This window comes from Choloepus didactylus, chromosome 21 (assembly GCF_015220235.1).
Source record: "Choloepus didactylus isolate mChoDid1 chromosome 21, mChoDid1.pri, whole genome shotgun sequence".
NCBI lineage: Eukaryota > Metazoa > Chordata > Mammalia > Pilosa > Megalonychidae > Choloepus > Choloepus didactylus.
The window spans coordinates 35,770,012-35,797,090 of record NC_051327.1 but is presented as its reverse complement, the minus strand read 5'-3'; the positions used below and the strand labels follow the sequence as shown (position 1 = coordinate 35,797,090).

General features: G+C 41.7%; 1 protein-coding gene across 1 annotated transcript in view; it reads left to right on the top strand.

Annotated features, from left to right (window-relative positions):
- Positions 1-27,079, top strand: part of GRIN2A (glutamate ionotropic receptor NMDA type subunit 2A) — a 409,629-nt gene that overhangs the window by 278,957 nt on the left and 103,593 nt on the right. Inside the window, exon 3 of the mRNA XM_037815205.1 lies at positions 16,437-16,551. Within this exon, the coding sequence (XP_037671133.1) occupies positions 16,437-16,551 (115 nt within the window). The remainder of the gene's footprint in view (positions 1-16,436; positions 16,552-27,079) is intronic.

The window sequence follows — 27,079 nt, the reverse complement described above, 5'->3', positions numbered from 1 at the left end:
AACTCAGAGATGCAGACTAATAAATAGTAATGCTGGGATAACAAAGCAGACTGTGAGCCCAAAGCTTCTGTTCCAAACCACTTCAGTGTGTTTTTACCATTACTTGGAATTGGGAGAAGACTGAGTTTACTTCTTGCTGCCTCCTTTCTAGCACATTAGGGCTTTTCTTTGCATTTCAATTGGGGGTGGGATTTTGGGAGCAATATTTCTGCAATTAAGTTTCTGGAAACAGAATCTTTCCAGAACTCTGAATGATGCTAATATAAATTGAGGTTATGGAAAGGCCATCTTTCCAGAACTCTCGAAATGAATGCATAGATCCTGTCACACATTCTGTGAATTGGGCACAATAATTCCAATTTTTTCACATGAGGAAACTGAGTCAGAGAGCCCTGGCAGTCAACAGGTCACTTGCCTAAGGAGCGGTGGAGCCAACTTGCATGCTTAAGCCTTTGCACTGTCTCTTACCTTAATTTGTCATTACCATCATGACCATGAACTCCATCAGCATCACATCACCACCATCACCATCACCAACACTATCACCAACATCATCACCATCATCACCAACACCATCACCAGCACCGTCACCATCACCATCACCATCATCACCAACACCATCAACATCACATTACCACCATCACCATCACCATCAGCAGCAGCATCCACTATCAGCATCACCATCACCAGTACTGTCACCATCACCATCATCACCACCAACACCATCATCACCAACAACTTCTTCAATTCTTCCTCCTCTTTCTTCTTCCCCCTTCCCCTGCTGCCCCCTCCCCCTACACTTTCTCTTCTTTCTTCTTCACTGTTCCAGTTTGTTAATGCCGCCTTTTTGCAAAATACCAGAAATGGATTGGCTTTTATAAAAGGGGGTTTATTTGGTTACACAGTTACAGTCTTAAGCCCATAAAGTGTCCAAGGTAATGCATCAACAATCGGGTACCTTCACTGGAGGATGGCCAATGGCGTCCGGAAAACCTCTGTTAGCTGGGAAGGCACGTGGCTGGCGTCTGCTCCAAAGTTCTGGTTTCAAAATGGCTTTCTCCCAGGACATTCCTCTCTAGGCTGCAGCTCCTCAAAAATGTCACTCTTAGTTGCTCTTGGGGTGTTTGTCCTCTCTTAGCTTCTCTGGAGCAAGAGTTTCAATGGCCATCTTCAAACTGTTTTTCATCTGCAGCTACTCTCTCAGCTTCTGTGCATTCTTCAAAGTGTCCCTCTTGGCTGTAGCAAGCTTGCTTCTTCTGTCTGAGCTTTTGTAGGGCTCCAGTGAACCAATCAAGGCCTATGCTGAATGGGCAGGGCCACGCCTCCATGGAAATTATCCAACCAGAGCTATCACCCACAATTGGGTGGGTCTCATCTCCATAGAAACAATCAAAGAATTACAATCCAGTCAACACCAATAGGTCTACCCACACAGGAGTGCATCAAAGATAATGGCATTTTGGGGGACATAATGCATTCAAACTGGCACGTTCACCTTTTGCCTTTCCTTTTCTTTCTCCTGCCTCTCCTTCTTCTTCTCATTTCTCCTTCTTCTGCTCCTCCTCCTCCTCCTCCTTTTCCTTCAGTGCTCACATATATTTTGTACTTGCCATATACCAGAAAATAGTCTAAGCACTTTACATGCACTAACTCATTGAATCCTCACCTCAACTCTTTGATGGAGGTATTGTGAGTAGCTGTTTCCAGCTGAGAAAACAGATCCACAGAGAGAATAACTTGTCCAAATCATGCTCTTAACCACAATTCCTTACTGCCTCATACCCTTTCGGGACTGCTTTTACGCTTGATTAAGGGTGGAAATCAGCACTTACAAATCATAGACACTTTACAAAAGCGCTAAAAGGTTTTCACTCAACCTAGGTACTCAGGTTCGATTCCACTTAATCATTTAAAATTGTCTGCACATTGTAACGATAGGCCTCTCCCCATTATACCACAGATAAGCAACCATCAAGGCTTATGAGAAAGACCCTTCTAGAGCTCTGCCTTTGAAAACGTGCCCCTCTGTTCCGAACTGGGAGGGTGTTATTTACGTTCCTGTGTTAATAATAATGAGAGCTACTCTCATGATGAAGCACCTAGAGAATACAGGGATGCACTAAGTGTCTTCTATTGATTCTTATCCTGTCCTCATGACAACTCTTTGACATGGGAGCTGTTATTTGCCTATTTTACAGATGAAGAAACTGAGTCTAGGAGAGGTTAAAGATCTCACAGGTAGGAAGTGATGGAGCTAGTCTTTGGACTCAACTTACCTGATTCCATAGCCAGTGTGCTCCACTGCTCCCCTCATTCATTTTACAGCCAGCTCGGAATCCCTGCAGCTGAGCTCCGCTGTTTCCTCGCTCTCACGCCTATGTTGGGGTGGCTCTTGTCCTCTGTCACAGAACTGGGCATAGAGTAGGACTTCATTTCTTCTGGATGGTTTTAGGGGACACTGGACCAAGCAGTGGCAGTTGCTGATGGGAGATTTTAGTTTAAAAATGAAGAAGAGCTTTATAACATGGCTGTCTACCCAGCAGTGGCATTCTCTCCTTTGGGGAAGTACGGGGTCTTCTCTTCTTGGAAGTGGTCTGGCATAAATGCAGCTCCACCTACGTGCTGGAGATGTTTAAAAATGATCCTTGTGTGGAAGGTCAAATCTAAACCGCTTTGTGACCCCTGTCAAACCTCATTCCAATTTTAGACTACTCATTCTTGCCATTGGATGAGCTCTGTCCCTCTTCAGACATTACTTTCCTTATTATTTAGATCATATCTGTAAATCCTCTGTAATCTTTTTTATATAATACTTTTATTTAAATTGACTTTCTTTTTTAAAGATAAAAAATTACACTTTAGCTTCTTCCTCGGCAATGATGCCTATAAAACAGAGTTTGATATGCTAGTTCCATTTTTAAAATACACGTTAAATAAACAAATTTAATTCTAAAAATAACGGTAATCCACATGCCATCTAAATGCACCTGGGTGCCACCTGAAATGCACTTATCACACTTTGGAAAACAGCCTTTTGGTTCACCTTGTCAATCAGTTCCTCTTTGTATTTGATCCACAGAGCTGTCCCATGTGGTATCCACTACGGCCATAGGTGGCTATTTAAGTTTAAATTAATTAAAATTAAATAAAATTTACGATTCAGTTCCTCAGTTGCACTGGCCGCCTTTCAGGTGTTCTGTAGCCACATGTGGCTGGCGGCTCCTGTACCAGACATGGCAGATATAGAGCATTTCCAGGAAGAAGGAATGATGGAAAATATTGAGACTCTACTGGAGTGTCTTAAGAAAATAATCAAAGTAAAAGTTGAGCAGCCAAGCATTGGAAAAGACAGAAGGCGAGGCAACATTCATCGATGAAGCAGGGCTATGAATTCCTGCTCTGTCTCAGTCATTGAGGTTCAAACCCCTGAGAGAGAGAATCTGAGTGATCCAACTTGGGACAGGTGCACCCCTCATCAGATCTATCTTTTATGGCCAGGGGAGAAGAATAGGTACATATTCCAGAGAAGGGGGCGTATTGTAAGTCACTGAGCCACCCCAGGAGGGGTGCAGTCTTGTGAACTGCAGGGGGACGGAACACAAATATTCTTAAGTTTGTGTAGAACAGAGAGTTCAAGTGACTGGACAGTAAATGTGCTTGATTTCATTTACATTAGTATTTTTGTATGAGTCTGAATGCCTTTAGCTGGAGCTCTTGCCATTCTCTAGTATCTTTCTTGTGGTCCATTTCACTCATTTCCTGTTACCTGCCCAGTCTTGGAGGTGTTTGATGAGGTATGAGCTCCTCCAGAGAACTCTATTGGGTGTTTTCTCTGGAGAAAAACAAGAAAAGAAATGGAGATTGGACGATTAATTGGTATTCCAATAGGTTAAGTCCCCCTGCTAATATTCCCATTGCATAGGGACATTACTATTTATTGTAATTATTTGTGTGCAATCTGCTTTCCCCCTAAACTCTAAATGACTGCAGAGAAGGGACCACAAGTATTTTATTTACCTCCTTATCTTCTGCACTTCGCTGGCATGTAGTAGGCACTCAATTAATAATTATTTGTGGAATTGCTATGTTGAAGACATGGATTTTAAGTCTTTCTATAAATGTAATTTTGAGGTGTTGCTTAGCAGACTAGATTCTTAATTTGTGGCCCATAATTTATGGTCCTAGTTTTAGCACTGTAAGTCCCATATCCCAGGAACCCCCTCCATCCCAGGTCAAGTGGGAGGGTCGGTCATGCTAGTAATGGACGTCAATCAAGAAATTATTGTATGTGCTCTTCTAACTTTTACCGCTATCACCAAGAAACTTCTCAGCAAACCTATGGGGTGTCATTCCCATTGATGCAGGAGTAAACTGAGTCTCAGAGAACTTGTGTGATTTGCTTAAGGGCACAAGGCTGACTTGGGGGATCTAAAACTCTAGTCCAGTTGGCCTGTCCCTAAGTCTGCTCTTCTCTATACCTTACAATGTCTCCAGAGGGCAAAGTACTAGGTTGTGGGATGTTTTAATTTCCTTGGCTGCTCAAGCAAATGCCATGCAATGGTTTGGATTAAATTATTAGCTCATGGTTTTGGGGCTAGGAGAAAGTTCAAATCAAGCAGCATCAAGATGATGCTTTCTTCCTGAAGACTGGCGTGCTGGGGCTGGCTGCCGGTGACCTCTGGTCCTAGGATCCTCTGTCACGTGGCTGTCACACAGCGGTCTCTCCTGGCCTCTCTCTTCTCTTCCTGCTTCTGTTGACCTTCAGCTTCTTGCTTCCATGGCTCTCTCTCCATCTGTCTGAATTTCATTCTGCTTATAAAGGCCTCCAGTAATCAGATTAAGACCCATCCTGATTGGAGTGGGCCACATGTTAACTGAAGTAACTTCATCGAAAGGTCCTACTTACAATGGGTTCACACCCACAGAAATGGATTAAATTAAAAAATATGTTTTTCTGGGGTCATAGCTCCAAACCACCACATGGGCTACAAATTCAAGTGTGATATAGTTCTTGTTCTCAAGGCGTTTATAATCTGGCAGAGGTGAGCAAGTGGCAGATGTTGTGAATTACACTCATGGAGCAGATTCCCTTCAGGTCACATTTATTAAAGATGTCTTTTATTTTCACAGTTCTTCTTGCAGGTGGTACTAAAGGGTCTTCAGAAAGAAGTGTCCTTTTAAAATTCACTCCAAATAATGACTGGGACTGCACATAAACAATCAAGTTTCTTAGTTTAACAATCTAAGAAAGGAGCATTCCACATGAAAAATAGGGCTGGAAAGTCAGGAGGCTTTCATATCTAATTTGGAGGATAATCAGGTCAGACTTAGGGCAGAGGTGGTATTTGAGATGATCTTGAAATACAGCCAGTCCACATGATATGGGGGATGGAAAGGTCTGAGAGCTGCAGAATGCAGGGGGAGCAGGGACGTGTAGCCTGGCTCATCCTCACCACTCAGTCTTGTCTTGGTGTGAAGTAAGAAAAACCTGGTCCCTGGGTGAAGCTGGATGCAGTGCTTTTTGAATTAAGTTAATAAATGTTGAACGTGCCGTGCCCAACAGCCTGGTGCTAGGTGAACGTGAGTGACTGAATTGAAGACCTGATCTTTACTGCTGGTGGGACTGAACTTGTGAATGTGAAATCTATAGAGAACAGGAGATGACGTACTGCTAAGGGCTGGAATGTGAGGTACGGATTCAAAAAGACCAAGAGAAGAAGAGATGCTCAGGAAAGGCCCCGTGGAAGAAACGGAGCTTCAAATCAGCCTTGGGAAAAAACCTGTTGGGTTTAGATTGGAGATGACGAGGGAAGGCATTCTGGGTGGGAGGACTAGCACATGCTAGGGGATGGAGACAAGATGGAATATATTGTGTATTCGGAATCAAATCAGGAGCTAGAATGAAGTATTGCAGAGCTGGAAGGACACAAGGGAATATGTGGTCCCACTCCCACATCTGGAGGTAACTGAGGTGCAGGGAAACTAATTAGGAGTTGGTGCAGCTTAATTCAAAGGCTTTGGGAGCCAAAATATTTTCATTCAAATCATCCCTCTACCACTTAACCCAGATAGGATCAATTTTGTTTTCAAATGACAGAAAGCCCCAAACATAAAAGTGGTTTAAACAAGATAGGCATTTAATTCTGTCTCATGTAAAAGAATTCCAAAGGGGGTCTAGGACTGGTGTGGTCTCACAGTATCAGGGACCCAGGCGCCATCTGGCTTGTGGCTCTGCCACCTTCGGCCTGTGGCTTCTACCTCATGGTCCAAGATGGCTGGCAGTGCTCCAGCCATCTTGTCCGTATTGCAGCCAGCAGAACGGAAGAGAGCAAAGAAGGACTTACCCCCTTCCTATAAGGATACTTCCTATAAGTTATACATATCATGTCTTCTCTCATCCTATTGGCCAGAAGATATTCACATGGCCATGCCTAGCTGCAAGAGAGGCTGGGAAATGGAGACTTTATTATAGGAGGCTTTTTGCCCAGTTAAAAATGGGGGTTTCTATTGCTATGTCTGAAGTCCCTGACATCCTGTGTGCCCTTTGGCACCACAGAAAGCCTCTTTGAACCTCTTTTCTCTCATATGTAAAATGGGAAAAATGATACTTAGTTCTTAGGGTGAGAATTCAGGTAACATATGGAAAGTAACTGATACAACATTTAACATATATTAGGAGCTTAATGCATTTTAGTCCCTTTCTTCAACCCCCGTAGAAGTGGGACAAAGACCTATGTCTCCTGATTTGCAGACCAGGGCTTTTGCTATGCACCAGCAAGGAGAAATAAACTTCAGGGTTTCTGGCTTGTTTAATTGACCAGTGAAGTAGTAGAATATGTTTTTTTCCCCAAGTAATGTCTTATAAGGAGGTACAATATCTTAAGAATAAATCAAGGAGGAATCCTAGAGTCCCACTGGCTTCTCACCCCCAACCTCTCCCCTGTGCCTCTGAGTTTCTCATCAGATCCCCAGTGAGCTGCCAAGCACAGGTTGGGCACATAGATAAATCAGGCCTCATTGTCAAAGGATGCACAATTATGAACAATTATGGCAGAGGACTGAGACTTTTTGTTCATTCAAAAAATATGTTTTGAGTGTCTTCTCTGTGCCAGCCACTGTCCAAGGTTCTGGAAGAGGGACAAAGCAGTGAACAAAACAGACAAAAACCCTGCTCTCCTGGCACTTACATTCCAGTGCAGGCAAAATCCAGAAATTCTTAGCTAATGTTGTACCTTGAATTGAGTATCAGTTGATCCGCCTCATCACATTCTATATTTTGGGGGGGAGGGTGATGGGGGTGGGCAGATGCACACACATCTGCCTCTTTGAGCTCTCAAATAGTTTGGTAACATAGGCACAAGTCACCAAGTGAGCTGAGAGAAGCTGCTTGCCATGTCACCTCCTTTTTTCTTCTGTTCTCTTCGAATAGATGCTTATTACATGAGATGTTTTCATAGACTACTGTGCTAGCCAATTCCAAATAGTTAGGTAAGGTATAGTTATTCGAAGTTAATGGTAGTATAGTTCAGTGCTATTTTGATAGTGTTACAAAATACTGTTCATAATTTTCAGATCTCCTGCCTTGGGTTCCTGAAAGGACCCCACTTCTAAGGAAGAAGAGGAGAATGGGATTCCAAAAACAATTTTGTTAATGACCATAGGGGATTCCAGTATCCCCTGGCAAAGTAAGATCAGGACATACATCTTAGACTCTGCCCTTTATGCCCTGCTCCCTGGTTTAAGTCTTTGGCCAGCTGATTCAGTTATACTGCCTTGGGGTGGTAGTCGTATTTACAAAGAAAAATTTCCCTAATTTACTTACTCCAAGTTTCAGACCTAGAGGTTATTGCATTGCCAAAGAAGGCACATGAGGGCCTGTCCCCAGAGAGTCCCCCTTGGCTTATGTGTGCTTGGGGTCCCTGCCCTCTCACTATAGCGGCCCCGTCCACCAGTAAGCCTGGCCCAGGGAGGCCTGCAGGGCTGAACCATAGGATTAGCATTTTCTCTTTGGGGTTGGGGGCTAGGAGAAGGTGCATTGCTGGTTCCTTGGGGGACTGGAACTAGCAGCCAAATTAATCCTCCAGCACTTAAAAGAAAGCCTTTTACCTAGAATTTGAGGAAGAGAAAAGATAATTATTTAAAACCATGACAAGCACCACTGCCCTCCTTTCATGTATCGGACACCCATTATGTGCCAGGTAGTCTGCAGGCCACCTTACATATGTCATCTCACTAAATTTCAGCTAACTTAGTCTCTATCATTACCCAGCATGCCAGTTTGGATGTATTATGTCCCTCAAAACGCCATGTTCTTTGATGCAGTGTTGTGGGGGCAGACGTATTGGTGTTGATTAGATTGGAATCCTTTGACTGAGTGTTTCCATGGAGATGTAACTCAGTCAACTGTGAGTGAACGTTTGATTGGATAATTTCCATGGAGATGTTACCCTGTTCATTCAGGGTGGGTGTTAATTGGATCACAGAAAGAAGGCACTCAGAGCAACTGCGAGTGACGTTTTGAAGAGGAGCTGCAGCTAAGAGAGGACAAAACACCCCAAGAACAACATTTTGGAGGATGCCATTTGAAACGCAACCTGGAAGCAAGCGGACACCAGCCACGTGCCTTCCCAGCTAACAGAGGTTTTCTGGACACCGATGGCCAGCCTTCAGTGAAGGTACCCGATTGTTGATGCATTACCTTGGACACTTTGTGACCTTAAAACTGTAACTTTGTAACCGAATAAACCCCCATTATAAAAACCAATCCATTTCTGGTATTTTGCATAAGGCAGCACTAGCAAACTGGAACACCCAGCAAAATGGCTATTATGACCTCATTTTTTACAGAAGAGGAGTGAATGCTCAGAGAATTTAGGTTACATACCTGAGATTAAAAAGCAGCAGAAGTGGATTCTAACCCAGGCAGACTCTCTGACTCCAAATCTCAACGACCTTGAGAAACTACTTTTCTGCAGTTGTTGCACTGGAATTAAACGTTAACAAGATCCTGGAAGCCTGTATCTGCTCGTTCACTTATTCTTTCATTCAACAAATACTTTAAAGCTCCTATTCTGCGATACACATCCTTCTAGGTGCCTTCTCATCAGCAGTGATGAGAACTGACAAAGATCTTGCCTTTAGGGAACTTACTTTCTACTGTTCTAATTTTTTTTTTTAATTCAGTATTGCTTAGTCACAATGGCTAACCTTAGTTTTTTTTTTTTCTCTTCCTTTTAATTGGCTACAATAGAATTTGAGTTGAAAGAGTATATAATATTACCCTCTTTTTCTTCTTTTTTTTCTTTTTGGTAACCCAGTTTTTAAATTCTTTTTCTCTATGCTGTAGTTCCTGAGCCCATTTTGGATAATGCTGGCTTAGAATATGCAAGTCCGTGTGTGTTTGAGTTATTACATTTCTGTTCTGACATTTAAGTTTCAGCTCTACTGTCATGCCTTTGGTAGTTGTTCAGGAAACCATCAATGAGAATCTGAAATTGAGTTCCAGCACAAAGAGGGACATGCATTTATCATGAATCTTGCTGAAAGGAGACAGGGCGAGGGTGTGTGCGAGCGCAGGAAGGAAAGGAATTGAATTCTGCATAAGTTAAGAATTCAAAACTAGTAAAACTACAATGAGATGGTGCTAAAGAAGGAGGAAGACCCCTGTCCATGAGGGAAGGGTTTAATGGAAGAGGAGAGAACTCAAGGTCAACATCAAAGTCAAAGGGATTGCAAATCAACGTGAAAAACTGGAAACAGCAAAATTAAAAAAAAAAAAAAGACTGTCTCGAGAATTGAGAAGAGTTTAAAGGAAATAGTGTCTCTGTTCTCAAAACCATATAAATTAAAAGACAAACGAAAAAACTGATGTGCAGGGCAATTTGAGTACACATTTAAGGGATTCTGTGATTCAGGAAATGGCCCAGGGAACTTGGGAAATGGCAAAGCAGATGGATATTTAACTGAGAATTGAGAAACACTAACTGGATTATGGTGGCATTTATGAAATGGTACGAGAATAAAAGTCTAAAGGGAAATAGTGAATAATAAATATGTCTAGAGAGCATTTCAAATAATCAGATTTTGGAAGTTAATGGAGACTTATGACTGTAAGGAGAAAGAGATTAAGAAATCTGAAGAATGAGACATTTTAAATAATGGTTAAAGGAGTTTAAACGGCCATATATGGTTATTGTTATTATTATTTTTTTTACAAAAGGACAGAGGGCCCCTAGAATTGAGTATGCTAAATGGCAAAGATAAGCATAGCCTTAAAAAGGCCAAGTTGCATTTGGGGTAGGGTGTTAGAAAATATGACAGGGTGAAAAATAAAGAAAAATAAGTGGAAAATTTAAATCAATATTAGCTACTATTTATTAGGCAGCAGGTGAGTACAAGGCATTGTGCTAGGCATTTTATGTGCTTTATCGCTAATTCTGATAGCAAACCTGTAACTTAGGTGTGTATGTGTTAGATTAAATCACATGAAACTGACATGTCTAGTCCATGTGGTTTAACCGAGTCCATTTTTACAAGAAGGAGGTGGAGGCTCAGAAGATTTTAAAGATACTGTCCATGGCCACACAGCTGGAGAATTGCAGGGCCAGCCTCTGATCCCAGCTCTGTCTCACTGTAAAGCCTGTGTGTCTTTCCTTGACATCGAAGCACCCTGAAAATATTGAAATAGAAATTTATTATTTTATTTATTCTGCATATATTTATTCAGCCTTAGTTCACTGCCAGGGACTCTGCTAGGGACTAGAAATAAAATGCTGAACAAGATGGACCAATTCCCTGCCTTCAACGTGCATGCTGTCTACTAGCTAAAAAAAAAAAAGGGATTTTCTACAACAGCTGTACAATAGAAATACAGTGCGAGCTACACGTACTTTCACGTTTTCTAGTAATACATTAAAAAAGTCTAAGAAGCAGTTGAAATTCATTTTATTAATGTATTTTATTTAACCCCAGATGTCCAAATTATTTCAACACGAAATCAATATAAAAATTATTAATGGGCTCTTTCACATTGTTTTCTTACACCAAGTCTTCAAAATCCAATGTGTATTTTACACTTACAGCACATCTCAATTCAGACCAGCCACATTTCAAGTGCTCAATGGCCATATTAGAGAATGCAGGTAGGTCTAAGAGAAAATGCGACAACTCTGGCCCAATTTCTTTTCAGTCATCATATAGGAGATATGGCCTCCTTCTTTTTCATTGTTCTCTGGGATCGCATAAATCGAGAGTTCGTAGAGCACAAAATGCCAGCAGTAGGGAGATGTTTATTTCCCTGGACTTTAGCTTAATACACCCAAGACTGCAGACACCAAAGGAAATTTGCAGGCATGTATGTCCCATATATTACAGATTTTCTGGATTAGTTTTGAGTATATGCCACCGATCATAAAAAAACAACTCCTTGGTACTCCGCCACCAGTAGATGAAAAGAACGCAGATGTGGGCTCTGCAAAGCATTGGAAAGCCTTCCCTCACTTCTGTATTTTGCCAGCATGCTTTCCTGTATTTATTGCTCCTGATGGAAATATTGAAGATATAATTTGATGCTTAGCAGCAGCCAGAATTTCTGGTCTTTTATTTGGTCAGTGAAAGCTTATAATCAATTTCCCAGAGATAAGCAAAATGGTGATACTATTTTCCTGCTTAATACAAGTGCTCAGCGGGTATTGATGGGAACCAAGCAATGTGGTACATAATGGTATTTCCGTAGGTAAAGACTTTTGCTCTGGAGCAAGCTTAAATGGGAAGAAAGCCCAAGGAAAATTGGATCGCCCTTCCTAGAAATTGGATGGGGGAATTGAAGGTAATAGGTACTTGCTCCCTGCCTACTTCATGATGAAATTACTGTTCAGCAAAAATTCCCGTTAAAGTGTTTTGTGTTTTTTTCTCCCGAGGGAGAAATAGGATAAAAAGATACAGTATTAACATTGGATATAGAGGGTCATTGCCCCAGAATATTGAACCTTAAAGGAACAAGGAAGAATCTGGAAAACGGGGCAATTTCCTTATAGTTGCTCCATATAATCTGAAGAAAAGTGATTGCATCTACATCATCACTCAACTAATTCCATCTGATTTCGCTACAAAATGGGAATAAAAAAGGGAATGAGCAGAGGACATAGAGATGAGAGATTTAAGTAAATTTAAGTGGCAAAATCAAAAGAAGGTCTGAATGCTCAACGGAAAATGGTGGCTTCTTGATTAAAATGATGGCCTTGACATTCGGGTCACATAATGTAACCCTGCGAAGGGCTCTCCCCGATGCCGAACGTCCGGGTCAAAACCAGATCATTCATTTTCTTGTCTGCCTTTTCCAAACAGATAACTAACTGGGTATTTATAAACCTTTCGATAATTTAATTTTTCAGTTTTCACCCACATGTGGGGGCAGATCCAATCTGAAGTCAGTTTGCCTGATAGTATTAAATAATTGAAGCCTGGCTTATGAACCCATGAGCTACAACCACAGAATCTCAGAGAACTGGCTGACCTGTATGTTTCAGGCAGCAGGTACAGAGTGGTTTGGTAAAAGATTTTCTACAAGGCTAGGCAAGGGCCACTGGTGGTCTCTGTCTGCATTTTTATACAGAAAGTTCAAGATCACAGTTCCATAGAGGTTGCTTTCCTATTCGTCTTCTTACTCTACTCCAACTTCTTCCCTGGACTCTCTCCGCCCTATTTCTTGCCTCAATTACTGTAAAACCTCATAGGCTTATCTCCCTGCCTCTTGCAAACTTGCTCTTCAAGCTCCCCGCTCCCACCACCACCAGTAAATACAAGATAAAGTCTGAATTCCTTGGTTACAGCTTACCTTTTCTGACTCCTGCTTCTATCTCTAGCTTCGTCCATCAACATATTCCCCCACATGTACCCTGTAGCCCTACCACCCTGACTGATGATGGCTTGCTGGATGCAGCGTGGTGTTTTGGGTTCTGTGCCTGTGACTTGGCAGCTTCCTCCAGGCAGGGTGGCTTCTCCCTTTCCCCCTGCCATTCTCCCGACCCCCTTCTACTCCTCCTCCCCAATACCACCCACATGTCTCCCACTTTCTTTCCCATTTAAAGCCCCCGTCCCCAATGGAATCGGCCACTCTATCCCAATCACTTCACGTCTCTATTTTTGCACTTACTATTCTTTATTGCAATTGTATGTGTCTCTGTCCCCAACCATGAAAACTAAAGTGAATTTGGTTGTTCTGTATACTTTTGCTTATCCCAGGGCTTGGCACATAGGTATTCAAGAATATGTCTGTTGGATGGAGGATGGGTGAATGTATTGACGGATGGATGGATGGATAGATTGCACTTCTGCTGATGGTTTGTCGACATACTCAGTCATCAGATGTTAACGGAGCTCCTGCAGTGTGCCAGACAATGTGATAAGGACTGAAAATAACCATGGGGAACAAAATCAAGAAGTCAGCTTGAAAAATAAAAACAGTTACTTTGAAAGCTAATTGATAATGAGGAGTTTGACCAAAGTTCAGGTCTCCACTAACCCTCCAGTCCATATCTCTTTAAGGGTCTCACTCATGGGATGTGAATGGAACCATCCTTAGATGTGTCAGTCTGGACTACATCCATTTAGCTCATCACACACCAGGCAGAAAGCATCAAAGGAAAGAAAACAACAGAAAAAAGCACTTCAGTTGTCAGGATAATGACTGGTTTTTAAGCCTAAATGAAAATGTTGAAGTTCTCTTCATAAGCAAAGAAGCATTTTTATTTCTGCTTCTATTGGCAGCAAATCTGAGCACATCACTCCTTTAATTAAAATCTTTCATGGATCCCCGTGGCCTTCTGAGCACAGTCCAGCTCTTTAATGTGTCCTACAAGGTCACCTCTGATCTGGCTTCAGGCCCCTTCTTCCCTCATCCCACTCCACGTTCCTTACCCATTGGCCCCCCTAATCTGCCCCCTAGATCCCCTGCATCTCATTCCCTTCACTGACCGTTCTTCACTTAAGATGAAACCTCCGCTCAAAGTATTTTCCCCACCTGCTCCGTCCTCTTCATTTGGTGAACTCCTACTCATCCTTCAAGATTCCTCAGGATGTCCTCCCCAAATCCCTCAGGGGAGTTAGGGGCCCTTCCTCTGGGTCATGACAGTTTCTGGCACTTCATCTCCAGCAAGTGCCAAGCAACTTTCTAGGGGCTGTCATTGTTTTTGTGTCTATGCCATTAAACAGTCAGATGTCAGGAGTGATTGGGCAGGGACTGGGATTTTTATTCTGTTACCTATTGGCTGCCCCATAAGGGCTAGCACATAACAGATGTTCAGTTAATATTCGTTGGATAAATCAAATATCTTACTAGGAAGTGATCAGAGATACCCCCAGTGCATCAGACTGAATAGGGTTACTCTTTTCTTCCTCTAGAATGGCAATGCTTTATTTTTCTGTGGGCTAAAGAAACATATTTGACTGTAGAAGTTTTGGAGAATACAACAATACACCAAAACAAAACAGAAAGTACCTGTAATCCTTGCCTCCATAGACAAGCCCTATTTTTATTCTCTTTTCTGCTTGTTCAACATTAAAAAGCATTTTTCCCATATCATAATTGACTTTTCTTCAAAAACATGATTTTTAATGATCCAACTTGTCTGTCGAATGGACGCACAATGCCTGTTCTTTTCCCTTTTTCCTAATCTCTTCACCTTGTCCCTGGAGCCTGGGCCCCACCGCAGCCCCCGCAGTCAGACCTTCCACCCTCTGTCGGCCAGGGGTGGATGTGTGGTCTGTAGTTCAGTCTCTCTCCTTGGAATTTTTTGTAGCCTCCTCATCATCATTAATTTTTTACTTCAGTTGTTCCTGGTGTTCAAGGAATATAAAGTAAGAAAACTTCATAACTTCGAGGTACCGTGTCTTTCTGGGAAAGGTTTTGAATGCTTCAGTCCACCAGACTCTACTCATGCAGCCTCTTTTACGTGGCCTCCACCATGTTTTCCTGGAAGGCTTTAACAGCCATCCCATGTGTCCCCGGCTGCCAGGAGATGGGGACCCTCCCACCCAGACCCTGGGGGATGTGCTCTGCCTTGGTCCCTGTCTGCCTCCAGCCTGAGCATGGGCGAGGTGGTTTTGAAGAGGGGTCGGGCTGTCACCTTCAGTGAAGATCCCAGGCCGGACGTGGACGGCACGGGGGTCACACGAGGCAGAGCCCCTCCAAGAGGCCGTCTTTGGAAGCTCACACTCCCTTGCCCCTAGTCCATCACTGACCACCTGCCAAATACCTCTCGGCTTGGCAGTTTTCTGCTGCTCCTCATCTCCCCTCTCTTCTCTTTTTCCTCCCTCCTCCCACCCCTCACCCTTCCTCCTCCTCTGTGGTCTCAACTGGGGTCAATGCCACCATCATCTCTCACCTGGATTCCATGAGCTGTAACTGACCCCTCTGTATCCACACTGGTCCCCTCCACCCATTCTCTGTATATTAGCCTTCAAGTGATATTATCAAACAGAAATCTGATTGTGTCACCTCCTGGTTAAAACCCTTCAGTGTCATTGTTTCAAGGCAAGGACAAAATAGCATGGCCTGCCAAACACTGCACTGCCTGTCCCCATCCGTCTTCCAGGTTCACCTGCAAACCACTTCCTCTCCCCTCTCTGCTTCGGCCCTACTGAGCTGCGCCCGGTCCCTCAGGTGTGCCATTTCCTCTCCCACCACAGGGCCTTTGCACATGCACCCCCTTGGCCTGGAACTCGCTTACCTATTTTTCTTACATGGTTAATGCTGCTTCGTCTTTCAGGTCCAGCTGCACTTCCAGCAGAAGCCTGGCCTGGCTCCTGCTTCACTTTCTCATAGCTCACCTGCCTGTCGCTGGCAGCACTTGTCACGGTTATGTGATTGACCAGGTGACGCCCACCTTGCTGTTAGACTATATGCTTCATGAAGGCTGGGATCACATCTGTTTCCTTATTTATCCCCAACCTGCTATTTAGTAACTGTTCAGTAAATATTAGTTGAATGAATAATGAATGGATGAGATATCATTTCTTTTGAGTTGTGTACTGTGTGGTTTACAAGCGAGAAGCTTCCTTTGGGGAATCTTGTTAAAACTAAATAGAATATGCTTTCAGGCATATTCTATGGTTCAAAAGACCATTTGAACAACACTTTCTGGATCTGGCAGGATAAAAAGTCTCCATTCCATGTGCCAATCACAGTCATTTACTAGATCCTGTATAGGATTGGGGGTTCTGGGGATGAGTACTCATGCGTGGAAAAGAATGCAGGGGTCAGTTGGCAGCACCTGCTGGGGTAGAGGTTCTTTCATTGATAGCAGCTGCGTGTGGTGAGTGATGGCATTTTAAATTTATGCTTTCTCAGTAGTAAACCGATGGCACCATCCACTCGTTCATGCAGTGCCTCTTTAATTCTCTCCTAAACATTTGTCTTTCTCTCTTCCTCCCTCTAGATTTATGGTCAATGTGACCTGGGATGGCAAGGACCTGTCCTTCACTGAGGAAGGCTATCAGGCGCACCCCAGGCTGGTGGTGATAGTGTTGAACAAGGACCGCGAGTGGGAGAAGGTGAGCATCCTTCTGTGTGCTGAAAGCAGGGGAGGGATGAAGGCATGGCCATTAAAGGGGCTCACGTTTTTCCCTTTCTAAAAATGTTAATTGTAGAGCTGCTCCTGGTCCCACCCCACAGCCAGCTACAGACCTTTTCTCGAACAGGGCTGAAAAAAAAATACTGTAAGGTACAACTGGAATGCCTTCCTCGGGTGAACTGTGGTAATCGCTTGTTGTTCTCTATATAGGGTTTTCAAGTCCCAGTAGGAAACCCAGTCCTTGAAGGGCTTGGAATAACTTAAAGATGGTGAGAGTTTTGTTCGTGTCACTGCTGCAGTGGATGTTGAATGTGTAGCAATGACCACATCAGTTTGCCTGGACTTCATATTTGTGTACAGTACTCATGTTGCATTATCATTTACTTCATCTGTTAATTTTAATAAATTAATTCTCAAACCTAAATGTATCACTCTGTAAATCACAGGTTGGAGAGGCAGGCTATATTCCTTGTGAAACGTATGTTCTGGGACACATATGTTAATGACTAAAAAATAAAAGTATCAGTGTAAAATCATTTCACATGCCGCATAGGCCCCACCCGACTCAGAGAAGAGACACTTCATGAGGACTTTACAAATGACCCCGTGTATACAATGACAACACACGTCCCAGCAAATATCCTCCTCCCCCATAATTCAGCTCTCAAATTAGTCTCCACAGAGATGCATATTACATGCAGAGTGAAAGAGGCTGAAAAGGGATCTGATGTTATTATCACGTCTTCTTTGACAAGCAGTGCATGGCTTCTAACCTACTTCACTTTGAGCTCTGTCTTCACTTTGCACATCAAATGGAGACAGGGAGACCTTTGGGGGCTGGGAAGGAGGGCAGGATGTGGTGTGGGACCCATAATATAATTAACTGGGATCAAGAGAAAATACAGTCAAACCTCATCATTCGCAGACTCTATATTTGTGGATTTGCCTACTTGCTAAAATTTATTTGTAACACCCAAATCAATACTTGTGGTGCTTTTGTGGTCATTGCAGAACCTGTACAGAGCAGTGAAAAATTTGAGTCATCTAACGTATGCATTCATGGCTGGGGTTGAGCAAAGCGATGTTCTGCCTTCTTGTTTCAGCTCTCATACTTCAAGAGAATTTCCTTTTCTTGGATTGCTTACTGCCACATTTTCCACATGTTTGTGCTTTTTTGTTGGTGATTTTACTGTTTAGAATGACCCCCAAAGTAGTGTTGAGGTGCTGACTAGTGTTCCTAAGTGTTGGACGGATGTGATGTGACTTGTGGGGAAAATATGTGTTAGATAAGCTAACATGTTATAGTGTTATTGGCTGTGAGTTCAGTGTTAATGAATGAATGATAGATATTGAATAAGTGTCTTTAAACAGAAGCACACATAAAACAAAGTTATGTATTGATCAGTGATGAAAATGCTGCTACCAGAGGCTCGCAGGAACCTAACCCTCTATTTCCCCTAGGAGCCACAGTTTAGCAATTGCTGATTCAGTGTTTGCAGTGACTGTATAGAGTATACTTACCACGAATGACAAGAATCAACTGTACCATGCTGACAGAACCACTTACTTTCAGTGAGACAATGACAGATTCCTAGAAGGGAATGGTGAAGGGGAAGCTTTGGAAATTTTTGCACATTACTTCCAACGGCATCAAAATTCTTTCAAGTGCACATGTAAAATTCACCAAAGTAGAACATATTCTGGTCCATAAAACAAGTCTTAATATGTTTTAAAGACTGAAAATAATGGAGAATGCATTTAAAAAAAAATCATACCACCATTAAATTAGAAGTCAGTAACAAACAGATATCAAGAAAATCCTCAAATGTTTGGAAATTATGCAGCACACTTCTAAATAGCCTATGGGCCACAGAAGAAATCAGAAAATAATTTGAAATGGAATGATTATTAAATATTAAAATTTGAGGGATAAAGTTTAAGAGGTGCTAAGAGGAAAATTCATAGCCTTAAATACTTAAAATTAAAAAAAAAAACACAAGAAAGGGGTAAAGTCAGTATTTTAAGCTTCTAAATTCAGAAGCTAGAAAGAGAAGAGTAAAGTAAATCAAATTAAGTGGAGGGAGGGAAATAATATAATCGCAAAAATTTATAAAGAAGAACACAAAAGAGAAAATCAACAAAGCCAAAAGCTATTTTTTAAAAAGATTGATAAAATTGATAATTCCCAGCAGGAATGATGACGACAAAAGAGGGAGGACACAAATAATTAATACTAATGTTGCAAGAGGGGATATCACCACAAATATTTCGGATCCTACAAAACATAAAATGATAAAAGAGAATATTATGAAAACTTTATGCAAATTATATGAGGTAGATAAAATGGGTAGATTGCTTGAAACAAACCAAACAAAAACTTCTGGCCCAGATGTCTTCACTGTAAATTCTGTCAAACATTTAAAGAAGTAATGCCAGTCTACACAAACCTTTTCATATACTAGTAATTATAATCCAGCAATATATGAAAAAGATAATATATCATGCTTAAGTGAGGTTTATCCTAGGTATACAGGTTGGTTTAACATTCAAAAAACAAATCAATGTAATTTACCATATTAACAGAATAAAGGAGAAAAATTTTATGATCATCTCAATAGATGCAGAAAAGCATTTGATAAGATCTGATATCCATTCATTATAAAGAAGGATGATTCCACAATTTGTTAAAAGGCATCTATGAAAACCCTATAGCTAATATCTTACTTAATAATGAAATAATCAAAATAGATCCACAAATGTAGTTTAAATTATTTTTGACAAGTGATTATGACAATAAGAGAAAGAAGTCTTTTTAATAAATGGTTCTGTTTCAAATATTCAAATGGAATAAATATTCAAATGGAAACAATAAATCTTGACCCATAGCTCACATTATACACACAAAAAAATAACTTGAAATAAATTGTAGACCTAAATATAAAAGCTAAAACTATAAAGTCTCTAGAATAAAATATAGGAGAATGTTTTTGTGATCTGGGAGAGCCACATAATCATATGCTTATGATTTCTTAAACATAATGCCAAAAGTATTATTCATACAGTGAAAATGATGAACTGGACTCCATAAAAATTAAAAACTTGTATTCATGTAATGACACTGTTAGGAAAAAGAAGAAGGCAGAACACAAATTGGGAGAAAATATTGACAGTACGTATAAATACAAAGGACTCGTATAAAAAATATGTGAAGAATTTCTATACATTAATAATAAAAAGGCAAACAACACAATTAAATTGGGCAATTAAAAGTTCATAAAAGATATTATGCAAATGGCCAATAAGCACATCATTGATCATTGGGGACAGGTAAATTAAAACCACAATGAGACACCACTTCCCCAAAACTGAATGATTAAAAAGTAAAAGACTGACAATACCAAGCTTTGATGAGAATGCAGAGTGACTGAATCTCTTACATGTTGCTGGTGGAAATGTAAAATTACAGCCACTGTGCAAACCTGTTTGACAGTTTCTTATAAAGTTAAACATACACAAGCATTATGAACCATTGGTTCCACTCCTCAATATATACCCCAAAGAAATGTAAACATGTACCCCTCAAAATAATACTTGTACAAGAATGATCATTCCAACTTTTTTCATAGTAGAAAAACACCAGAAACAGCTCAAATGTCTATCACCAAGGAAGTGAATAAATAAATTCATGTATATTCATAAAATCCTAACATTTATTCATCAATAAAAAGGGATGAACTTGTAATACACAAAACAGTGTGAATGGATTTCAAAAACATTCTGTTGAACAAAAGAAGTCAGACACAAAAGATTATATACTGCATGATTCCATTTATATGAAGCTCAATTAGAAGCAATATTAATATCTGTGTGGTTAGATATCAGAATAATGGTTGTTTCTGTGGGGAAGGGCAAATGGTGAGCAAGGAGCACCAGGGAACTTTCTAGGATGATGGCCGTGTTCCCTCTCTTGATCAGGTTTGGTGACATGAGTTACTTTGTCAAAATCCATCAAACTTTCACAAGATTTGTTCATTTTGTTGCATGTAAGTATACCTCAATTAAAACAAAAAATGTTGGAAACCCTTCAAATTGGATACGCAGCACAAATAACCACCAGTTTTCATTGAACCTTCATATTTAACCTCCACACATGAACACCAATTATAATAACAGTAGCCACTGGGACAGACAACTTCATTTATTCCTTTGTCCAACAAATATTTATTCAGTACTGTCTATGTACCAGACACGATTATATTCTTGATTCTTAGGATTTACCAGTGAACATAAGAGACAAAGATAGTTTCTGTACTCAAGGAACTTAGATTCTGAGTGTGTGGGTGGGAGGAGGTAGAGGCCAGGGGCTTCTGCATCCTTCCGTGATGCTTGAGGAAAGCATCCACTTCTAATTATCTGTTACCTGTCCCAGTTCTCTCTGACGTATTTTGTGACACCAGACGTACTACACAGCACACAACTCCATGGATGTTCTCGGTTCCTTTATGCACCGGGAACTGTGAATGTGCCTCTAAGGCTCTCTTTTGCCTCTAATGCTATCCTGAATCCTTATCTTCTTTTATCCATCCTTGAAGTACTGATGCTTCATTCTGCTTATGTATTAGTTAGGGTTCTCTAGGGAAACAGAACCAGCAGAAGATATTGCAAAATCTCAACTGTGGGGATGCACAAGTTCAAATTCCATAGGGCAGGCAGCGAACTGGCAACTCCAGTGAAGGTGCTTGACAAACTTCCCAGGAGACGTTGGCTAGCTGAAGAAGTAACAGCTCTCTCTCTTTTCCCTTATAAGTCTTCAACTGATTGCATTAAATCCGGCTGATTGAATTCTCATTGTGAAAGACACGCCCCTTCATTGATGTAATTAGTAACAGGTGCAGTCAATTGACTGATGATTTAACAAACCAGTCTTCTGGTTTATTAACCAGCCACAAATGTCCTTGCAGTAACAGTTAGGCCAGTACTTGCTTGACCAGACACCTGGGCACCATCACCTGGCCAAGTTGACACATGAATCTAACCATCACAGCTTGCAAATGCAAAATCAAGATGCAAGTTAGTAATTTCTTGTCCTTAACATGAAGAGGAGAATTTGGGCCTTTCTACCTTATGTTGTTGGGTTTGGGGGTTATTTTCCAACCTTTTGAAGTCCACAGTCTGAGCACTACTTTTAGAACTGGAAAATCCTTCTCCTTGGTTGGATTTAAGCAGTGTTGGGTCAGTTTTGGCTCACACCTGTGAATATTCCATGCTGCCTTTGGATCTAGCACATTTTCCAGGGAGCCAGTTTACATGGCAGCCACTGTGGTGTGGTTGATAACTGCACAAAGGAAGGCTGCCCTTGATAATCTCCATTTCAGATAAAAAAAAAAATGCCTTTTAATAGTTTGCATGTCCTCCTTCAAATTCCTGTTGAAATACAGCAATTTCCCAAAAAGGCAGTCTGGGGAATTGCTGCTGAGCTGAGCTTAGAATGTACAAATGCTTCCTGTAGTCGGTCTATTCTCTTGGCACTCGGGGGATGCAACGCTTCAGAAATAACTCCTTGTGCTTCTGTCTCAAAGAAAGAGGAAGCCAGTGGAGCAGGTAAATACCAGTCCTGTTTTCCTTAAAGCTGCCCCCCAGCATCACACACACTGGTACAGCAGGTCAGCAAAGGGGAAGGCCTGCTGAGGAGGGAGCCATTATTCTGGGACACAGAGGAGATGTCTTTTCATCTCTGATGTCACCCAGTGCCATCATTGGAGGCAGCAGCTTCTAATGAGGGTGTCTTGGGAAACATGACAAGCCCTCAGAGGGGCTTCTGCTTTCTGCTGGGCCTTTGTGTATGGCTGGCATGGATTATTCCAATGCTGTGATTTGTGCCCATGTGCCAAAGACACAGAACACAGTGCTGAACCATCTTTCTCTTGTGAATCAGAGTATCCATGCTCTTTGTCTATCCTTTTTTCTCTGCTCTGGAGTCTGGTGAATCCCAGGCTTCTCAGAGATGCTTGGGATCCAAGCCGATTGGCAAACCAGGCAAGAACAACCCATGCTGTTGTGGGCCAACATGGTGGCCAGCATTCCGTCAGACCAGACCTGCTGCACAGGGGAATAGGACACCATCCTTCTAATTAGCTCATAATTAAGCCAACCCTAATGCATGACAGATGCTCCACTGGCTACTTACCTGGTCAGTTGGGGAAGGCTTCATGGGGGTGGGGACATTTGAGTTGGGCCTTGAGTGATAAACAGGAATTTTGTAGGCTGAATCATTTTATTATTAACTACCTGAAAAAAATGCTTTCAGAATGATTCCATTTACCATTTTAGGGATACTTTAATTTTAACATGGAAATATATGTGTAAATATATGCAAACATTTACATAAACATATACATATTAGCTTTAAAAGGGATATATATTTAGAAAGATAAATTTAAAGAAAGATTTTAAAGGACATAAATATTAAAGTAAAACCATCATGTTATTCCTCAGAGCCAGGTAAAGATGATAGTGACACCCCAGAAGACATGAAGGTCACCTGCTGTTATGACTTCCTGAAGGAACCATCCCATTCCCCTCAGCTCTGGCTCTTCGTTCTCACCATCCTTTGTGTTCTCCTTTGTGCCTTTGGTGGCACTTGCCTGCCACATAGTGAGAGCCCCAGCTCCCTCCCTCCAGCCCACACTGTCCTTGTGATCTCCAGACTTGCCTGCTGAACACCCCACAGGTCGATGACCCACAGACACCCAACCTCATCTTGTCCAAAGCCAAGCACACGATCCTCCTCCCTGAAAACCTTTGTTCTCCTGTGCTTCAGCCCAGAGAGCTGGGTTTCACTCTTCTCTCACTATCCCTCAAAAGCTCATCTGCAGTGGTCACCAACGCACACTCTAATCCCTGAGGTTCCTGTCCCTTTGAACACTTTCCCTTTTATTCTAAGGACACCCTTTCCATTGATTCTATACCTGGATAACCTGGGAAGGGTTGGGTCCTCCCCACTTCATTTCCATGGACCTGTCCACCAACTCCTAAGAGCTTTAATGGTTTGCATTGTGTTGTGCATTTGCATACTCACCTTCATTAAGAGTATGAGCGCCTCAGGGGAAGGACAATTCCTTTGGACTTTGTTTCTTCTGCTCTGTCACAAGGCTCTGTGTGTAGAGCATAAAAGCTCACCCATGCGATCAGTTAGTAGTGATTATTTCAGCTGCCGTTTACTAAGAGCTACTCTGTACCAAAAACTATGCTGAGAATTTTACTTCCGTGTTCTCACGTGTTCATCTCAGCAGCTCATCTAAAGTAGGGGGCTTGTGACCTCCTTAAGGTGCCCAGCTCGTGAGTGGGTCTGCCTGACCCCGAAGACTGGGTTCCTAGGATCCTTGCCAAACTGAATGAGCAAAGGGGTGGGGCGTGGGTAGGGGGGTAAGGGGAGGGATAGTTCAAAGAAGAAATCACAAGAGTTCCTCCTCCTCCCTTAGAATGGCCTCCTCCTCCCTTTTCCCACTGGGTGCAGCAGGGTCCCCCCAAACCCAGCTAATTGGAAATTGGGATATGAGTATTGATCACATCGCACAGGTCCTGTCTTTTTTGGTTTATAGCAGTCCCATCTTCCAATTTGACTCCTTAAGGTAGGGAGCACACCCTGCCCTTTGTGTTTGTGCATAATATATATGTCATGTAAAGAAATCCCAGTACAGATCTTATAAAGGGGATCTTAGGAAAGCTAACATTGCTCTGGAGCATGATGTTTCTGACTGTTGCATGTCAATAATTATCACATATAGTGAGACTTTCACTAACAATGGCGGACGCAGAGTGCAATTGTTATGTGTGACTTGTAGTTGTAGAATTCTGTAGCTCCGTCCCTTCCAGATCATCATATTTTAACCTCCCTTCCCTATTCCACCACATTCCACTGCTTCCACCACGCCTAACCTAGAATAGCCCAGTGGGTCTCAAGGCCTCATGAGAATGTGCAGGAGTTTCTAGCACATGTATGTGTGTGCAAGCATGTGTGTGTGTCACATTAGTAGTCTGTGAAAATGTTCATCTTGCCAAAGAGGTGAAGTATTTGTGCAAACATTGTACTTGGCTTCTGTACACACGTATTCCAATGGAGATGACGCAAAAGAAATCTTAGAGGAAAATTGTGATTGAGAAGACACGGTAATGCTTAGAAAGGCAGCAGGAACCCACTGAGAAAACCATGAATTCTGGCTACAGCTAGCACTGAGAGCATACCATGTGTTCGTTTTCAGGATTTTGTATTTTCTCTTACCTTTATATCTCAGGTGCTAAATAGTAGAGGTTCTGTAAATATTTGTAGAATGAATGTGAGAATGAATGGAAATATTCTTTCTCATGAACTTCCCCAAAATGAGTGCTGTCTTTCAGTGTGGTCATTTTACAGATGTGGTTCCTTAATTGCCTTGGGAGAATAAAGGTCTTAGTCCCAACTCACACTTACCAAATAATCATTTCTAGTTCTGAATCTGCATTTTTCATAAGCCCCCACCCCCACCCCCCAGAGATTTTCATGCCTGTTAAAGATGGAGAACAACTTCTTCAGGGCACAGACTTTCTCATTGCAACTCTTAAAAAAATGATTTCATCCAGGTCATCTTAGTTATCAAGACTCCTTTTTTTGTCAGTCTTTGTGAATTTCTCTTCCTTTGGAATAACACTGCTTACTAGCAGTGCTTAAGAGAACTGGGTGGGAAAGGGCAAAATAAGGAAATTGGAATCTGGTTGCATATAGAACCAGATCTGGCAAATGAGACAGTAACGACCAAATAAGATGTTTTCTGTGGATGTAGTTCAGTGCATGTTATCTATTATATCTTCAGCAAATGTTGAATTTTTAATTGATTTAATTTTTTCAGTTCAATCTGTCTCCGTAAACATAGATGACTGAATTTTGGGTGTATAACTCATTTATTCACACATTTATTCAGACAGACACATTTTCTTGAGCACCTACTATATGCAAGTCGTTATTGAGGGTTGCAAAAGAGATAAGATGTGGAAATGAACTTCAAGAAACTTAAGAGTCTAACTAGGGCACTAGGAGATGCTCAGAAATCTAAGACATTGTGAGGTGTGCCTCAAAAGAAGTGCTGATATTTAGAGAAGAGATATATGTTATATGCAGGCAGAAGGATCAAGTGCTCCCGCACAGAGGACTTCTCATTTGAATAAGGTCTCAGAGAATAAGGAAGATTTGGACTTCTGAAAATGTGTTGGAAGGACATTCCATGCAGAGGGAACAGCACAGACCAAAGTCCAGAGGCAAGAGTCCTCATGGTGCATTTGGGGAAGAGCAAAATGCTCAATGTATTTGAAACCTACATAGTTTGGAAGGCAGAATTCTAAGAATGACTCTGGATGGCCTCCATCCTCGTTGGCGGGACCTCTGAATATGATGAGATATCACCCCCCCCTCAGTTATGTCATCATATATGGCAAAACGGATTTGTCAGTTGACTTTGAGTTCATCAAAATGGAGATTTTCCAGGTGAGTATATTCTAATCACATGAGCCCTTTGAAAGCAGAAAATTGTCTGTGCCTGCTAGCAGAAGAGGAAGTTACAGAGATTTAAAGCAGGAGAAGGATTTGGTGGACTGTTGCTGGCTTTGAAGATGGAGGGGTCCACATGGTGAGGAATATGGATGGTTTCTAGGAGCTGAGATAAGCCCTCACTGATGGCCAGCAACCCCAGGGAACACAATTCCATCTGCAACCTGAATGAGTTTGGAATTGGATTCTTTACAAGATCATGCAGATAATAGCCCAACCCCACTGACACCTTGACTTCAGCCTTGAGAGAACCTGAGCAGAGAACCCAGTCGAGCCCTCCTGTACTTCTGACCTACAGAACTGTGAGACCATAAATGTGTGTTGTTGTAAGCTGCTAAATGGGTAGTGATTTGCTACACAACAGTAGAAAACTAATGCATATGGTTTGAGGGAAAGTATGGAACTATGGATGAGATTCAGGAATCTTCTGGGCACCCTGGAAGAACTTGGGATAAGAGATCCACCTAAAATTACTATTAATAGCAAACTTTTTTTAGCATTTACCATGTGCTATGCAGGGAGCTAAGCATGGACTATGTAAACTCATCTATTTCTCATATCAGCACTCTGATACAGATACTGACGACCCAGAGACGTTAAGTAACTTGGCCATGGTCACAGAGCTAATATGTTACAAAGCCAGGATGTGAATCCAATAGCCTGCCTTCTTAAACATGCATCATACTGCTTCTTTAAAGTTAAGATGGTGATTGGGATGGATCTTTGGGAAAATTTTTAAGGGACTAATTAATTGGTTCCAGTTAGAGGGGTTGCAAGTGTGGATGAGAACAGTGGCAGTGGGATCTTGGAGAAATTCCAGAAATGGGACTGAAAGCACATGACATTGGCTGGAATAGGTTCACTGAGAGATGCATAACAGAGAGGAAACAAATTTTAGATTTTTAAATTTTTAGGTATGGGTCTGTGG